This window comes from Xenopus tropicalis, chromosome 9 (genome assembly GCF_000004195.4).
Source record: "Xenopus tropicalis strain Nigerian chromosome 9, UCB_Xtro_10.0, whole genome shotgun sequence".
Taxonomy (NCBI): domain Eukaryota; kingdom Metazoa; phylum Chordata; class Amphibia; order Anura; family Pipidae; genus Xenopus; species Xenopus tropicalis.
Genome location: NC_030685.2, coordinates 70,061,850 through 70,078,457, shown reverse-complemented (window position 1 = coordinate 70,078,457; position 16,608 = coordinate 70,061,850). Strand labels below are relative to the sequence as shown.

At 40.5% G+C, this 16,608-nt stretch overlaps 1 protein-coding gene across 2 annotated transcripts in view; it reads right to left on the bottom strand.

Moving 5' to 3' along the window:
* Positions 1-11,547: 11,547 nt before the first annotated feature.
* ttc21b (tetratricopeptide repeat domain 21B) overlaps positions 11,548-16,608 on the bottom strand; it is a 42,765-nt gene continuing 37,704 nt past the window's right edge. For both annotated transcript variants that reach the window (XM_002936759.5, XM_018097574.2), the window contains 3 exons: positions 16,465-16,585; positions 15,842-15,909; positions 11,548-11,840 (listed from right to left, as the gene is read on the bottom strand). In XM_002936759.5, coding sequence (XP_002936805.3) covers positions 11,763-11,840; positions 15,842-15,909; positions 16,465-16,585 — 267 coding nt within the window. In that variant the 3' untranslated portion in view covers positions 11,548-11,762. The remainder of the gene's footprint in view (positions 11,841-15,841; positions 15,910-16,464; positions 16,586-16,608) is intronic.

Sequence of the window (16,608 nt, the reverse complement as noted above, 5' to 3'; positions counted from 1 at the left end):
TTTTGGTGAAGTGAAATGGGACAGTTTCGCTCATCACTATCACAGCATGTTTGAAGGTTGAGTGTAGTCCTACAGTTCTAATTTAGGTGGGAAAGTCCCAAATCACAGACCTATTAAAGTGGCCAGGGCTGTATCTGGGTGTGGCTATGGTGGATCAGGGGCATAGCCTTATTTGGCCAAAACATTGGTTTTAAACACTATAAATAAGGTTTGATTTCATTACTAGATGTAGTTAAGCAGTTATACAAACAGTACAAACAGTATGGGGCATGGGATGTTGCCTGTGCATTAGACCAGGAAGGGGCTGTATACATGTCATTTTTCTACCCCTATTTTATGAAAGAACTGGAACACTTCATTGTTTATTAGACATCCATTTGCAGCCCCTGTAGACCCATCATGTGAATCTGGGCCTGACAACCACCCCTAAATAAGTCTCTGTACCCACGGCTCTGTTCTGCTTTCCTCCGCAAAGGGAGGTGATTGTTAATTGCTCTCACTCTGTATCCAAAGGAGCAAAGCCCAACTCTCAGATCAGATCATTTTCTCTCTGCGTTTGTGTGTTTCTGGGCCCCCGTGGGTTCGGAGCCACAAGGCAGAATGAGAGTAATTTAGATATGCGCTGCTCTGCAAATGCAGGCTGAAAGTAGATGGAAACTTAAATAAAAATTAGAAAGCTCTATGTAAATACAGCCATAAGCACTCACAGAAAAGCTGCACTAAGTCCTCTATCAAAAGAAACACAGGATTTTGTCTTATTTTGTGTATACATGTACTTTTGTGTCAGACTTCCTCTCTCAGAAAAATCCTTCAGGGCACGGCACAGGTCTGCTCAGTTTGCTCCTCTCTCCCCCTCCCAACTATACTGTAATCTGAGCTACCAGCAGCCAGAGCTGCAGCATGGAAGCTACTGAGACCAAGCTAAAATGGCAGCTGCTATCTTAAACAAACAGAGGGAGCTTCTGGGGCTTCTGGTAAAGCTTTCTACAGAATAAATATAGCATTCTAGGTGGCACTATTGTGACAAATCTGTTGGCAATAAAATGCCAAAATGCCTTTTAATTGCATTAATTGCATGTGTATCAGATGCCAGTTTGAGTGCACTTAAATCCATGAGTTAATTAATTACCATTATTCTGCATGCTTGTACCCGCCCACCTTCTGATCCGTGTTAGGACAGTTGTAATTAATTATGTTTTTTAAAGCATCATGCTGCATTGATTTTGCAGTAAAGTTAAAGGATAAGTAAACCTTTTATTTTACAATCTCCCCAAATTACTCTGTACAGCCCCCAGAATAACATACCTTTCTGTCTGCATGCAGGTTTATTTTGTTTCTCTATTACACACAGCTGAACTGCAGCTCTTTTAGTGACTTCCTTGTCTAGTGTATAGCTCCACCCCCTTTTGCTTTCTGAGTCTTCCTTCTCTCCCCGACTATGAAGAGGTGCCCACTGGGCATGCTCACTGCCTCTGCTCCAATTAAAATCAAATCAGGCACGCACAGAAGGCAATACCTAGATTTTCAGGTTTGATGTCTGTGAAGGGAATGGAAAGGGTTAATGATCTGTATCACTGAGGCATGTAGCCTTTAATAAACCTTAAATCATAATAAAAAGAGTGGGTATTTTTAGACTTGTTTAAACATTAAAGATATTTCCTGGTTCTATCCTTAGTACTGCCACAGGATTATTGGGGGCAGCTGCCCCAAGAATGAGATCTTTGTTCTGGGCCCTGCGTTACCATAGAGCAGCCCTGGGGGCCCCTTGCTAGAGCAAGGTTACGGACATAGGCAAAGATCAGACGTACTTCCAGATTTTACTCTAAATGCTCTTCTAGAAGTATGTAAGCAAGCAAATAGGCATTCTCACTTAGCCTAGGCTTTGGGCCTCCTTGGTGGGGCAGTCTCACAGTAAGGGAACCATTTCTATAAAAGATATACTGTATATTCCATAATATTAGTGTTCTGCTAACTAGTCCTTAGGCCCATATCGGCCTGCTCCTCCTGCCGCTCCCTCACTGTGAGTCTGAATGATGCACAAGGAGGGTTGCCACTTTTTCTGGAAAACAATACAGAGGAATGGGTAAAGGGTGGGGCATCTATGTGGCTCCCCTCCACCACCCCACCCATTCAGCACTGACTAGGGTTGCTACCTGTTTTCACCTGGATAGCCCAGTATTTAGAAGGGCTGTTAGGGTGAAAACTGCCTGTCCAGATTTCCAAATGATGACTATAATTTAAATGGTGCGGCCACATCATCACCCGCCCCTCCCCTGAAGAAATGTCGTCCCCTCCTGAAACCATAGCCCCCGCCCCCTGCCTGAACACCGAGCCACAAAATGGGAAAACCCCAGTTCTAAGTCAGTTAATGCTGTATTTATGGGGGAAGCCCACACAGATCTTTGGCAATTTGCACAGAGTGTGCCAGATAAGGCTGATTACTGCCTTTTTGCTCTTTGCACACTGCGGTTGCTTCATAAATGACCTGAACTACACAAATGGACAGCTTATTGGCTTGTGTATGGGGCTTCCCTATGGCTGGCCTAATCAACATCGGACCAGTTTGAAAATCCCTTTCAGACTGGGCCAGAGGAACACCGGAGGAAACCTGGTGGGCCCCAACCCTCATAGGCCCCACCGACTCATACTCCATGCCTGCCCGCTCTCCCCCAATCACATTAAAAATAAGTGAGCAGGTGGTAGGGCAGTTGGGGCCCCTGGGGTAGCGACCCTGGTGGGACTCAAACACCCAAGTCCGACCCTGATCCCGACGGTCGAGGGCCACACTGGTGCATTGCTTTGGTCTTCACCCAGCAGGTCTGCATATTTGCATCTAATGAGCACAATTTGCAAGTTCAGGAAGAATACAATTACTTTCATTTATTGTCGCCATTTAGGTGGATTAGGCCAGGATATTAAGCAGCCCTAGCCAGGAGCAAGGTAAAGTACAGCATTCACTGGGGCTCATCCTCTGCACAATGGCAACTACTTGAGGGCACATCACACCTGAATTTTGTTGCTATAGAAACCCGACACTCAACGCTTTTGCTCCCAGCCTGTATAAGTGAATGGACAGGGGGGTTCGGTTCAGTAAATGCAAAGACAGGGTAGGTAGGTTGCTAAGCAACAGTGCACTGAGGCATAGGCCCTTTGAAATAAGAAAAAAAAAGGTATAGAAAAAACGGAGCCACTTACAATGTTTTAGAGTTTCCTTTTGTTAAACATCATTTATTTGAAGGTCGGGTGGGAAGCGAAAAGATTAGCAGTAACAATAGAATAAAATACACGGGTCGGGCGTTCAGGCAGCGATTTTATAAAAACATAGTGGAAGTAAGTTTGGCTTAGGGTAAGAAAAGGCTTTCTGGGACCAATGGGGGTCTCTCTGCCCAATGGAACGGGCTGCATGTCTAATGGGCCCCCAAATGATTTCATTTTTATTTTAGGATAACATTAATATAGATTTTGACAACATTTTTTAACAAGCATTTTCTATTCTCCACGCTGCTGGTTCTGAATTTTTAAGCAATATGCAGATATAGGATCTGTTATCCAGAAACCCATTATCCTGAAAACTCTGAATTACAGAGAGACCATCTCCCATAGACCCCATTTTAATCAAATAATTCAAAATGCATTTCCTTTTTCACTATAAATAATAAAACAGTAACTTGTACTTGATCCCAACTAAGATATAATTACCCCTTATTGGGGGCAGAACAGTCTTATTGGGTTTATTTAATGGTTAAATGATTCCCTTTTCTCTGTAATAATAAAACAGTACCTGTACTTGATCCCAACTAAGATATAATTACCCCTTATTGGGGGCAGAACAGCCCTATTGGGTTTATTTAATGGTTAAATGATTCCCTTTTCTCTGTAATAATAAAACAGTACCTGTACTTGATCCCAACTAAGATATAATTACCCCTTATTGGGGGCAGAACAGTCCTATTGGGTTTATTTAATGGTTAAATGATTCCCTTTTCTCTGTAATAATAAAACAATTCCTGTACTTGATCCCAACTAAGATATAATTACCCCTCATTGGGGGCAGAACAGCCCTATTGGGTTTATTTCATGGTTAAATGATTCCCTTTTCTCTGTAATAATAAAACAGTACCTGTACTTGATCCCAACTAAGATATAATTACCCCTTATTGGGGCAGAACAGCCCTATTGGGTTTATTTAATGGTTAAATGATTCCCTTTTCTCTGTAATAATAAAACAGTACCCGTACTTGATCCCAACTAAGATATAATTACCCCTTATTGGGGCAGAACAGTCCTATTGGGTTTATTTAATGGTTAAATGATTCCCTTTTCTCTGTAATAATAAAACAGTACCTTGTACTTGATCCCAACTAAAATATAATTAATACAATTAATAGAACAATCCTATTAGGTTTAATTAATGTTTAAGGTATGGAGATACAAATTATGGAAAGACTATTTATCTGGAAAACCCCAGGTCCCGAACATTCTGGATAACAATTCCCATCCCTGTAGTGGAAGGCAGCTGCTTGACAGACCTGTAAAGTAGATTGCAAGGCATTGTGGGAGACCCTACATGGTTCAGTTGAAAGGAAGTTACCATTAAGAAAAATAAAGTTTTGTAACTAAAAGTAATGTGTAATATTGAGTGACGGAAAAAACAGTTATATGAGAATATTGACTTACTTATTCATGTTGGAAAGGTTCACTTTTTTTCTTGTGGCAGGAGAAATAAAGGGTATCCTTCCTGTCTCTCACAAAGCAGCAGTCCTGTCATGCTTTATGGCAGAGCTTGGAGTGGTGTTTATGATAGAACATTCAACATTGTAGCCTTCACCGGCATGTCCACATTTGATCAGGAAGTCTGGACAGTTTTGACTATACTGGCACACCCTTTGGGGTACTTGTGACAATGTGGGAGGGGGTCAGTTTCTCTTTTGGTGAAAAGGAAGAGGAAGTGAGGAGAAGACCTTCAGTTCCTATTTGCTCACTTGTTTGGTTGCTGGCCTGAGAATAATGCCATTCAGCTATCCATGCCAAAATCGTGCAATATCTGACCATTTGGCCTGTGGGCTGATTAATCTGATAACCCCACAAATTGATGTAAAATTGCTCTAATGGCTAAGTTTTGAAACTTAAGTTAGTTTTTTATTTATTTTTTATATTCAATATACTGGCAGCTTTTTAACTGCTAAGGTAAGGAATTTGGAACAACAGCACCACCTGCTGGTGATTTTGGGCAACTGACTGCAGTCGGCTGAAAATGTACATTCTTAGAAATGGAAAGTGTAGTGATGTTGCTTAGAAAATTAGAAAGTTAGTGAGCGGAGACGAGTCATGTGACATTTGCCTGGTCAGATCTAAGGAAAGCAACATCACAAGATTTTTCTCAGGAAATACATTTTCAGCCACCCCAACTCACCTGCACATGGAGCTTTTGTCCCAAATTCATTTTATTAGCAGTTTAAAAATTGCTAATATCTTGAAAACTAGAGAAAAAGAGTGTTCTGACCATTTTTACATTAATTCAAGTGCTTTATACTTCCTTTAAATTCAGGACAGAGAAAGACAGAAGCACCAGTTTGAGCCTACATGGCTCTTTATCAGGCTAGTGGAAGTAACAGTGAGTGGGGAAACCTGCTGATAAACACCCACAACTCTTTTACATTGGACAGTGTACAAGAATATTGGCTTATTTATTAAACGTTGCAGTATATGGCCATTCTAGTGACGGCTAAATTGCGCTGTTCCATTCTGTTAGCCCCCAAACATATCCTCTACGGTGGGTCCTGCTGACCTACTGGCCACACATAGCATCCCTGCTCCTATGCATTGCTTGCTTGCTTAAGGATATTTTCTGCCCTTTGTATTATCCAAAGTAGCCCTGGTCAAAATCATGAGGATAGGCTAAAGATATGGCCAACAGGCATCTGATATTTTTTTTTACCATGTGTACGTGCTGCTGCATTCATGATTTGATGCATTTTGGGCAAGTTTTGTTGTTCTCTGTGTGGCTTTAATTATGGGAAAAACCACTTTAAATAAGGATGCTGATCAAGTTAAAGGGAAACAATTCCACATTAGTTCGAGATGTATTTTTTGTAAATATGGAGGAGCCATTTACAAACACAGGCGCAAGTGCAGTGAAGAAAAATTGGATGCAACGTTTTCAGATTCGGCATTACGTGACTTCCGGCACTTGATGCAACTGTGGGAACCCATTGTGAGAACCCTATCATTACTTTCACATTTGTGGGATTCCCACAGTGGGTTGCATCAATAAACACAGCCCTAAAACAAGTGTCGTAATGCCGAATCTGAAAATGTTAGCCTCAACCTGCATCCAATTTTCATGGGTATGTGCAACTGCATTTTGATGCACTGTGGGCAATACTGGGGGTTCAACTCTCTATTGAGAAAAAAAAATTACCCCAAAACAGCAAAATACCCCAAAAAACCCCAATATGGCAATTGAGATCTGAAATTTGCTCACTGCATTTACAGTGGTAAAATGCATCTTTGGAGATGTGTCTAGAAACAGAAGATGATAAGATCCCCTTGCAGTGGCATTCCTAGACCCCCTGCAAAAAAATCTATGGAGGGGCCCAGCGCACAACACAAGCACTGCCTGTCTTGCACATCCCCCAAGCTCTCAGGTAGGAGAGTGGTGGAGAGGGGGTTTCGCTAAAGCCACCAAGTAAGCAGACCCCGCTATATGCCACTGATCCCTTGAATTCTGGAGTTATGGACAAATTTTAGAAAAGGGCACTCCTTGGCCCACCCACCATCCGGCAGCTCCTCCCTCTCATTACACCACCGCCCAGTACGTGTGCCAACATACATGCCATGGAATAAAGCTACGAGTATTCTGCGCAATGCATTACAGGGACATATCCCAAGGATACATTCCCTTGTCTCACCATACTCAGGCTCATTATTGATAGGAAATGTGTAACTGGCTTCTCTTGCAGCTCCATTATAATGTTAATATTAGGGCTCCTAGGGAGCTAAATTAAAGAAATGGAAGAGTTGCCATGACAACCTACATTTAAAATAATTACAGAAGAATATTCTAGGCCAACGATTTCCATAAAATAGCAAAAAAAAAAAGTGTTCTAAATATGAAATTCCAAACATTGCCTGTATTTTATTACCATATTACCTGTTTAGAAATTAACCCGAAAGTCATTCGCCCCCTGCAGGCCGAGTTGTGCCTCTTCCTGCACTTGATGACAATAATAAGTACCATTTAGGATGTAGCTGGCCTGGGGTCTGAGGTAAGGAGAGATTATAATCACTGGAGGAGTCCCTAATAAACTGCCTCTCCCCCCCCCCCCCCCATCCATTAACCGTTTCTTTGTCATTGACACAAGTGTAGAGTGCAAAGTTTGCATGCAATTTGCTGTTTTTTTTTCCATCCACCTTGGTCATGCTCACTGTCCCACTAGGATACCAGTAGAACTCCCAGTGAGCCCCACCATACGCCTGGGATGTGCATCAACATAGGCAGGGCCGACAGCAACCTGCGAGCCCCACTTCCTGCCCGGGCTGTGCAGTAGAGGTTTGGGAGGCAGGGCCCCTCATCTTCACAGGCCCCGCTCTCTCTCTGGGCTGTGTGGCAGCAGGGGGGCAGGGATAGCAGCAGGAACTATTGTTTTTGCAGACCCTGTTTCACTTCTGATCTGCGCAGCAAAGGTGGGAGGTTGGAATAGTAGCAGCAAATTTTGGTTGGGGAGAAAATGGCACGTTTGGGGAAGCATATATGGAAAAAGCAGGAAAATCTGGGATAGAAGAGGAAAGGTTAGGATAGAAGTCAGAAAGAGCTAAAGTTAAAGGAAAACTATACCCCCCAAACAATGTAGGTCTCTATAAAAATATATTACATAAACAGCTCATATGTGAAACCCTGCTTCATCTAAATAAACCATTTTCATGAAAATATACTTTTTTAGCAATATGTGCTATTGGGTAATTCCAAATAGAAAATTGCCATTTTAAGAATTAAAGGCCGCCCCCCTGGGATCATAGGATTCACAGTGCACACAAACAAGCCAAGGCACACATACACATGCTAGGCCCCATCAGCCAATTAATGGGCAGAGTTCTGCCTTTTGCTCCCATGCTACTTCCTGTTACAGTTAGAGCTGCATTATTTCCTGTCAGCTGATCTCTGAGGGATCACACAGCCCATCACTAAATGGCGGCTCAAGGGAAAGGATGTAAAAGGGCAATATTTACTGATATATATATTCCAGTTTGGTGAGATTCTTTAATAGGTCACTTAACATGATATAAACTATCTGTTGGTTAAGTATTCATTATGGGGATATAGTTTTCCTTTAATGGTAATAAAAAATATCAGAGAAGAAGCAGAGGTAAAAGGACAAAAAAAGTAAAAAAACAAAAGCAAAAAAAAGGCAAACCAGGCCGATGGGTGAGGGAAGGGGACCGCCCCCTTCCCCCGCCCATCAGCCTGGTTTGACTTTTTTTTTGCTTTTCTTGCATGCAGATGCTAGCCGCCATGGAACCAGCTTTAATGTACTGCAACATTCAAAGGGAACCCTGGCACCCCTAAAGTGATTTCAGTTCTCCCAAACTGCCCAATAGGAGAATAGGAATCCCTGCAGAGACATATCAACTCACCTGAATCTTTTTGTACTCACCCAAATTTGCATGTACTTCTTATAGTGGTTTAGCTTTTTGTTCTGCCGGTCTGGAGTTCGGAATTTCAGCAGCTTTCTGGTTTCTAAGGTTCAATTTAATGTAGCAACCAGATAATGGCTTGAATGAAAGCCAGGAATATGAATAGGAGGCTTGAAAAGAGAGCAAAGTAATAAAACACCATAATTACAATGACACTGCAGCCTCACAGAGCAGTAGGTCCTTGGCTTCTGGGGGGCCTTATTTAAAAGCTGGAAGGCAGAAAAGGAAAGCAAATAATTACAAAAAAAAAAACTTTTACAAATGAAAAATGAAGACCAACTGTAAAATTTCTTACAATGGAATATTCTATAATTCTGTTACTGGTTAATAGAACAACATGTTATTATGAATGCAATGGACCTTTTTTCTAATCTTGCTTTCCTTGATACCAACATGAATTGCCCACTCAGTACCTGCCTTGGCATCAGAGAGCAGCTAATACCTACCAAAGGGATAAAAGCACAATACATAGTGCAGCCTTTCAATATGCAACAACTAATATTATCAGGCTGTGCAGCACCCCCTTGTGGTTAGAACTGGTTTTCACAGTAACACGCTTGCTAGAAAATAAAAATGGTTATGATGCCAAGTCATTGGGTTTGTAGAGCAATGTGTATCTACATACTCATGTTATCATAGAAACAAATATCTATACTGTCTGAAATACAGAGGTGCTACACAAGGCTTTTATATGATGGCACATTTATAGGAGTACAATGTATTCCCTATACAGTTATGGGACCTGTTATCCAGAATGCCTGAGGTTTTCCGGATAAGGGATCTTTCCATAATTTGGATCTCCATAACTTAAGTCTGCTAAAAATCATTTAAATATTGAATAAACCCAATAGGATTGTTTTGCCTCCAATAAGGATTAATTATATCTTAGTTGGGAGTACAAGGTACTGTTGTATTACTACAGAGAAAAAGGAAATTTTAAAAATTAGAATTATTTGCTTAAAATTGAGTCTATGGGAGATGGTCTTTCCGTAACTTTCTGGATAACGGGTTTCCGGATAAGTGATTCCATACCTGTACTTGCAACAGAGTTGCCACTGAAAAAAATACTCACCTTGCTATATTTAGTACTCTTCCCTCACCCTAAGAGAAGATTTATATGGAAAACTGGATTTTTTTTTTAGATATATAATGCTGTACGTTGAATAAATGTTATCTGATTGGATTCCAAAATAACACGGATAAATTAATAAATGTGGATAAATGAATGTCCCATCTGCATATTGTGAGGTACCCAGGCTGGTGTTTGTTTGGTACATGAACTGTCCCTCCCACATCTTAATAGTAGTGTCATTTTTACCGGTCAGGTGGCAACCCTACCTGTATGCCGTAGGTGCCTGCTGAATATGTTTGTGTGCCAAGGCTGGCCCACACATACCATATGGTAGATAGAAAAAAAATAACCTGGTTCACCTTTAAAAGAGAAGGAAGAGCATTTTACTGCCAATAGATTAGCCACATTAGTGCCATTCTGCAGAAAGCTTTACCATAGCTAAACATTCCTAGAAGCTCCCTCTGTTTAGGATAGCAGCTGCCATTTTAGCTTGGTCTCAGTAGCTTCCGTGCTGCAGCTCTGGCTGCTGCTAGCTCAGATTACACATTCTGATGGGAGTGGAGCTGCGCAGACTCCTGCCTGGGGAATGAAGAAGCCCTGAAGGAGACGAAGTCTGATCCCGAATAACGCGTTCACAAAAAAAGGAGACACAAAATCCTGTGTTTCTTTTGATAGAGTGCAGCGTTAGAGTGCTTATGGCTGTATTTACATAGACCTTTCTGATAAAGGGTACTTAGTTTTTACCTTTACTTCTCCTTTAAGTTAACTTTTAGTATGTAACAGACTGGCCAGCAACTTTTTAATTGGTCTTCATTTTTTTCACTATTTGCTCTTCTGCCACTTTCCTGCTTTCAAATGAGGACCCTGGCAGCCAAAAAACTATTGGTCTTCAATGTCATTGTTACTTTTTATTACTTTTATTTTTCTATCCAGGCCCACTCCTACTCATATTCCAGTGGTAATTTGGAAAACTACCCAACATATAGCTGCTAAAATTACAAACGGGAGAGAGATTTATAATAAAACTAAATAATTTAAAAAAAAACACATAAATAAGAAAAAAATTAAAGCCGATTGCAAATTTCCTCAGAACAGCTCTCTACATCAGTGATCCCCAACCAGTGGCTCGAGGGTAACATGTTGCTCCCCAACCCCTTGGATGTTGCTCTCAGTGCCCCCAAACCAGGGAGTTATTTTTGAATTCCTGACTTGCTGGCAAGTTTTGGTTGAATAAAAATAAGATTTCCTACCAAATAAAGCCCCTGTAAGCTGATAGTGTGCATAGAGGCTGCCTAATAGCCAATCTTAGCCCTTATTTGGCTCCTCCATGAACTTTTATGATGCTTGTGTTGCTCTCCAAGTCTTTTTACATTTGACTGTGGCTCACGAGTAAGAAAGGTTGGGGACCCCTGCTCTACATCATACTAAAGGTTAATTTAAAGTTGAAACTCCCCAAGATTGTAACCAGATACCTGCCAAAATCCAATGGCAGATTAGAGCTGTAGGCCCTGCAGTTGGTACATACACAGGAGAGATGGGGCATCTGCAATGACCCAACCCCAGGAGAAGGGGCAGGCTGAGCACCAGAACTAAATACAGCACTGGATACAGAAGGCACGATGCAGTAAATACTGTAACCCTTCTATCAAGCCCCTCAGCCACTACTGTACATGCAGCCATCACACTGGGCTAAGGAGCCAGCCTTTAACAGGCTATTGCTACTTTTAGCTGTGTGTGCCAGACTACAATCAACAAATATCATTCATATTAACGGCAAGTGATCAGTGGCAACTAGTGGTGGTTTATGAAGCAAAGGAATACAAACAAACAAGCAAAACCACAATACTCCAGAACAACCAGATTTATACCATCGACATCACATAATGCACGGCAGTGGCTAGAATTATAAATAATATAAAATACTATTTTGTTCCTAGAATAAATTATTTTATGTCATAAAACGTTCATTCTCGTCATCTTCAGTCTTTTTATTTCCTTAGGCTCTCAGTGCCGCTCTGGACTTGTCAAGTATGTCTTTCCTGATTTTGGGGTAATTCGGATGAAGTTCCAGTACCTGTTAAAGAAAAAAAAAACCCACAAAATTCATTAACACTTAGCATATTCTTACAAATACAGGTATGGGATCCGTTATCTGGAAACTCATTATTCAAAAAGTACGGTAAGGCTATCTCTCATAGACTCCAATTTAATCATACAATTCTAATTTTTAAAAATGATTTCCTTTTTCTCTATAGTAATAAAACAGTACCTGTACTTGATCCCAACTAAGATATAATTACCCCTTATTGGGGGCAGAACAGTCCTATTGGGTTTATTTAATGGTTAAATGATTCCCTTTTCTCTGTAATAATAAAACAGTACCTGTACTTGATCCCAACTAAGATATAATTACCCCTTATTGGGGCAGAACAGCCCTATTGGGTTTATTTAATGGTTAAATAATTCCCTTTTCTCTGTAATAATAAAACAGTACCTGTACTTGATCCCAACTAAGATATAATTATCCCTTATTGGGGGCAGAACAGCCCTATTGGGTTTATTTAATGGTTAAATGATTCCCTTTTCTCTGTAATAATAAAACAGTACCTGTACTTGATCCCAACTAAGATATAATTACCCCTTATTGGGGGCAGAACAGCCCTATTGGGTTTATTTAATGGTTAAATGATTCCCTTTTGTCTGTAATAATAAAACAGTACCTGTACTTGATCCCAACTAAGATATAATTACCCCTTATTGGGGGCAGAACAGCCCTATTGGGTTTATTTAATGGTTAAATGATTCCCTTTTCTGTGTAATAATAAAACAGTACCTGTACTTGATCCCAACTAAGATATAATGAATCCATAGTGGAGGCAAAACAATCCTATTGGGTTTAGCTAATGTTTAAATGATTTCTTAGTTGACAAAGTATGGAGATCTAAATTATGGAAAGATCCCTTATCTGGAAAACCTCAGGTCCCAAGCAATCTGTATAACAGGTCACATACCTGTAGTGGCCATAGCCATGCAGCACAACCATAGGTTACCCACTTATATTAGTCACAGAGCAATAAGTAGAAAACCACAATTCATGTGAATGGCATTTTCAGTCCCTAAAACTTTAGACGTAAGTGATATTCCCAATAGAACAAATGAGTCACCGCTCTCTCGTGCGTTGGAAAGTTCAGCGCATTTTGTGAATAGGCACAGCATTACATTTCCATGTACTTGAATTATTATCACAATTGTACGAGAGGGAAAAACAAAGATTCAATTTGCGTTAGTCATCAAATTAGGAATTTAGACCTAGACAAGTGGTGCGTGGGTGCTGTCTGTACTTACGGCGCTCTTTCACATGAGTATTTATATGCATAGGCCTTTATATAAACCCAATGCTGGCATTTATTGTGAATAGCGTGAGCAGATCAATGTAATTGTCTATAAATGAATCACTAATCGTTGTATAACCTTATCCCCCTCCCCTAAAAGTTTAATTACTTTGCCACTTAAAAGGACACTAAACCCAACCATAAAGCTGCCCCACTGCGCCCCCTAGTTCTTTATAGAAGTTGATGAAAAACATAATTACACATGGAAACCAATTCACCAATAAGAATTCTACTGACTGAAACCTTAATCATAGATGCAAGAGAATTGACCAATGAGAATGCTGATTCCCAGCACTGTGCCAGGTATCTTGCTGTTATCTTACATATAGGAGATAATTATGTCATTATTTCCATTCATTATATGACACAGGAATCAGACATGGGGATAAAGGACAGACTTGTTCAGTGCTGGGAAACTGAGCTTAATGCTCCCAACTCCAATTGCTGGAACAGAGAACAGGGAGCCAGATTTACACAGATCAGCTGGGATTCTCATTGGAGGATTGTTTTGCATTTCAATACTGCCGTGGGCACTGGAGAGCCTGAAAAGTTTTACTGTGCAATATTGTTTTAAAGGAACAGTAACACCAAAAAATTCAAGTGTATGAAAGAAATTCCAATATAATGTACTGCTGCCCTGCACTGGTACAACTGGTGTTTTGCCTCAGAAACACTACTATAATTTATATAAAAAATGCAGCTATGTACCATGGGGGCAGCCATTCAAAGGAGAAAAGGCACAGGCACTTAGCAGATAACAGATAAGACACTATTGTATTCTACAGAGCTTATCCATTATCTGCTATGTAACCTGTGCCTTTTCTCCTTTTTTCCAGCTTGAATGGCTGCCCCAATGGCTACAAAGCAGCTTATTATATATAAACTATAGTAGAATTACTGTAGCAAACACACAACTTTTACCAGTGCAGGGCAACAGTACATTATATTTCATTTACTTTAAAGCTCTTTAATTTTTTGGTGTTACTGTTCCTTTAAGAATACAACCCAGCATGCCTCAACCTTCATTATATGTTACGTTATTCTGGGATTTGTAGTCCAGCAAGTTTGGTTGAGCAGCGCTGTGCAGGGCACATTGTGACCCTCCCTTTTCTAAATTTCCACAGACCTCAGCACTTCAAAATAGAGTCCAGAAACCTAAGGGGCATATTTATTATGCTGTGTAAAAAACGGCGAGAAAATTCACCACACATAGCCAGGCATCGCCGTATAAAAATGGCGTAAAATCGGCGTAATTGTTTTACATGTTTTTTCTTCCACCGGAACTTATGGAAAATAACGGCGTAATATCCGGCGTAATAGCCATTTATTTTACACAGCTTTTTTACTTTCGGCGAATTAGTTTTACACAGCATAATAAATACGCCCCTAAGTGTGCCCCATGAATACAGTTCTCGCTGTGTACTCTATTCAGTCTCATTAAGTGTGTAAGTATTACTTATATGGATTTATCCTTGGTGTTTTGGGGTTACAGCTCCCAGCAGCCATTAACCCTTGATAAATATGTTATGTAATAAAAGTGACGGACTAAAACAGACCAGGGTTAACAAGCCCTACTATTTTTTGCCAAGGTTTAAAGGGGCACTTAATCCTGCTGTGCTGCACTGCTCAACCAAACTTTACTCGGCTGTAGCTGGACTACAAATCCCCGAACAATTTAACATATAAGGAAGGTTGAGGCATGCTGGGAGCTGTAGTCCGGCAACATCAAGGTTGTATTCTTAAAGCAATATTGCACAATAAAAATTTCCTGAAATCTCCAGTGCCAGTGGCTGCAATAAAATGCAAAAACTCCTCCAATAAGAATCTCAGCTGATCTGTGTAAATCCGGCTCCATGTTCTCTGTTCCAGCAATTGGAGTTGGGAGCATTAAGCAGTTTTCCAGCACTGAACAAGTCTGTCCTTTATCCCCATGTCTGATTCCTGTGTCATATAATGAAGGGAAAAATGACATAATTATCTCTATATGTAAGATAACAGCAAGATGCCTGACACAGTGCTGGGAATCAGCATTTTAATTGGTCAATTATTTTGCATTTATTTTTGATCAGTAGAATTCTCATTGGTCATTTCTCTTGCATCTATAATTAAGTTGTTTGGCAACTTCTATAGTAAAACAAGGGGGCGCAGTGGGGCAGTGTTATGGTAGGTTTTACAAACCCTTTAATAAATTAAGCCCCTTTCTCCAGGAGGAGAGAATGATCTGGATTCCACAAGTGGCACTCGGATCATAAAAATCTCTTTTGGAAAGGATGAATATTTTCCCAAAATATAAAAAGCAATAAAAAAGAAGGTTCCTCTTTCAAACCTTTAGCACAATGCTCAGACCAAGCTTTGTCCTCGGTGCCACAGATATGATTGGCCATTAGGGAAGGCACCATGGTGTTTGTTTATGATGGTACCCATTGTGCATCCAACCAAAAAGCAGTTCTGGAGGCAAAAATCTTGGAACAGGGGTTTCTAATAGTTCTGGGCTAAAGTCCACCATTGCTGCTTATAAATTGTTCAAGACCCTCAAAAAGTGATTACTTTTAGGAACATATTTCTGTTCAATGAAAATTATGACCAATGGGTCAAAGACACAGATAAGCAAAGCACCTTCATCAGGACAATCACATCTGGCCATTATGCTCAAAGTCCTCACTAGTACTATATGAAATCTTACCTTGTGACACACATCAATTGCATCCACATATCTCTTAGCTTTAAGGTAATTAAAGGCCAATTTATATCCTGAAAGAGAAAACAGAACTTGTTTGTTGCATAGTTTGTGCCCAATAACAGATTTGTAAAAACCCAGAGTTTTGCACACTTGGCACAATTCTTTTTGGGGCCAGTTCTTATTAATCTATTTTGGTTTTGTTTCATAAACAAACCAACACAACCTTCAGTGGGGCACGGGGGGTATGAGGTTTCATATTGGATGCATTTGCCATAACACAACCTGGTCTTCAAACTCCCTAATGGCTCCCTAGACTTCATGGGTTTACAAAACCCTGTCCCACCAACATATTATTTCAGATAAACAGCTCACTGCAATAAAGAAAGTGCCCAATGTTGATAGAGACAGTCTGGCACATTTTAGCCAAACTGGTTGACCATCTGGCCATGTATGGGCAGCTGTTTGACCTATAATCCTGCAATTCTGTTGGCTGAAGATGAAGCAAAAATCTACTGCCCCACTTGTACAATATCCATGAGCCTGAGGGTTGATATAGTGTGCGTGGTTGGCCTTTATATTGCCGTTTACTTATTTACTAACACAGAATAGTATTTGTCTGCTCTTACCCACGGTTGGGCTGGTTTGGTTTCCGTACTTCCAAGCCATCTCGTAGTTGCTGGCTGCATCTTTATATGCTTGTTCTTTCTCCATGATGTAGCCAGTATATTCATAAGCTTTACAGCATGACTAGAAAAACAGTACATGGACAC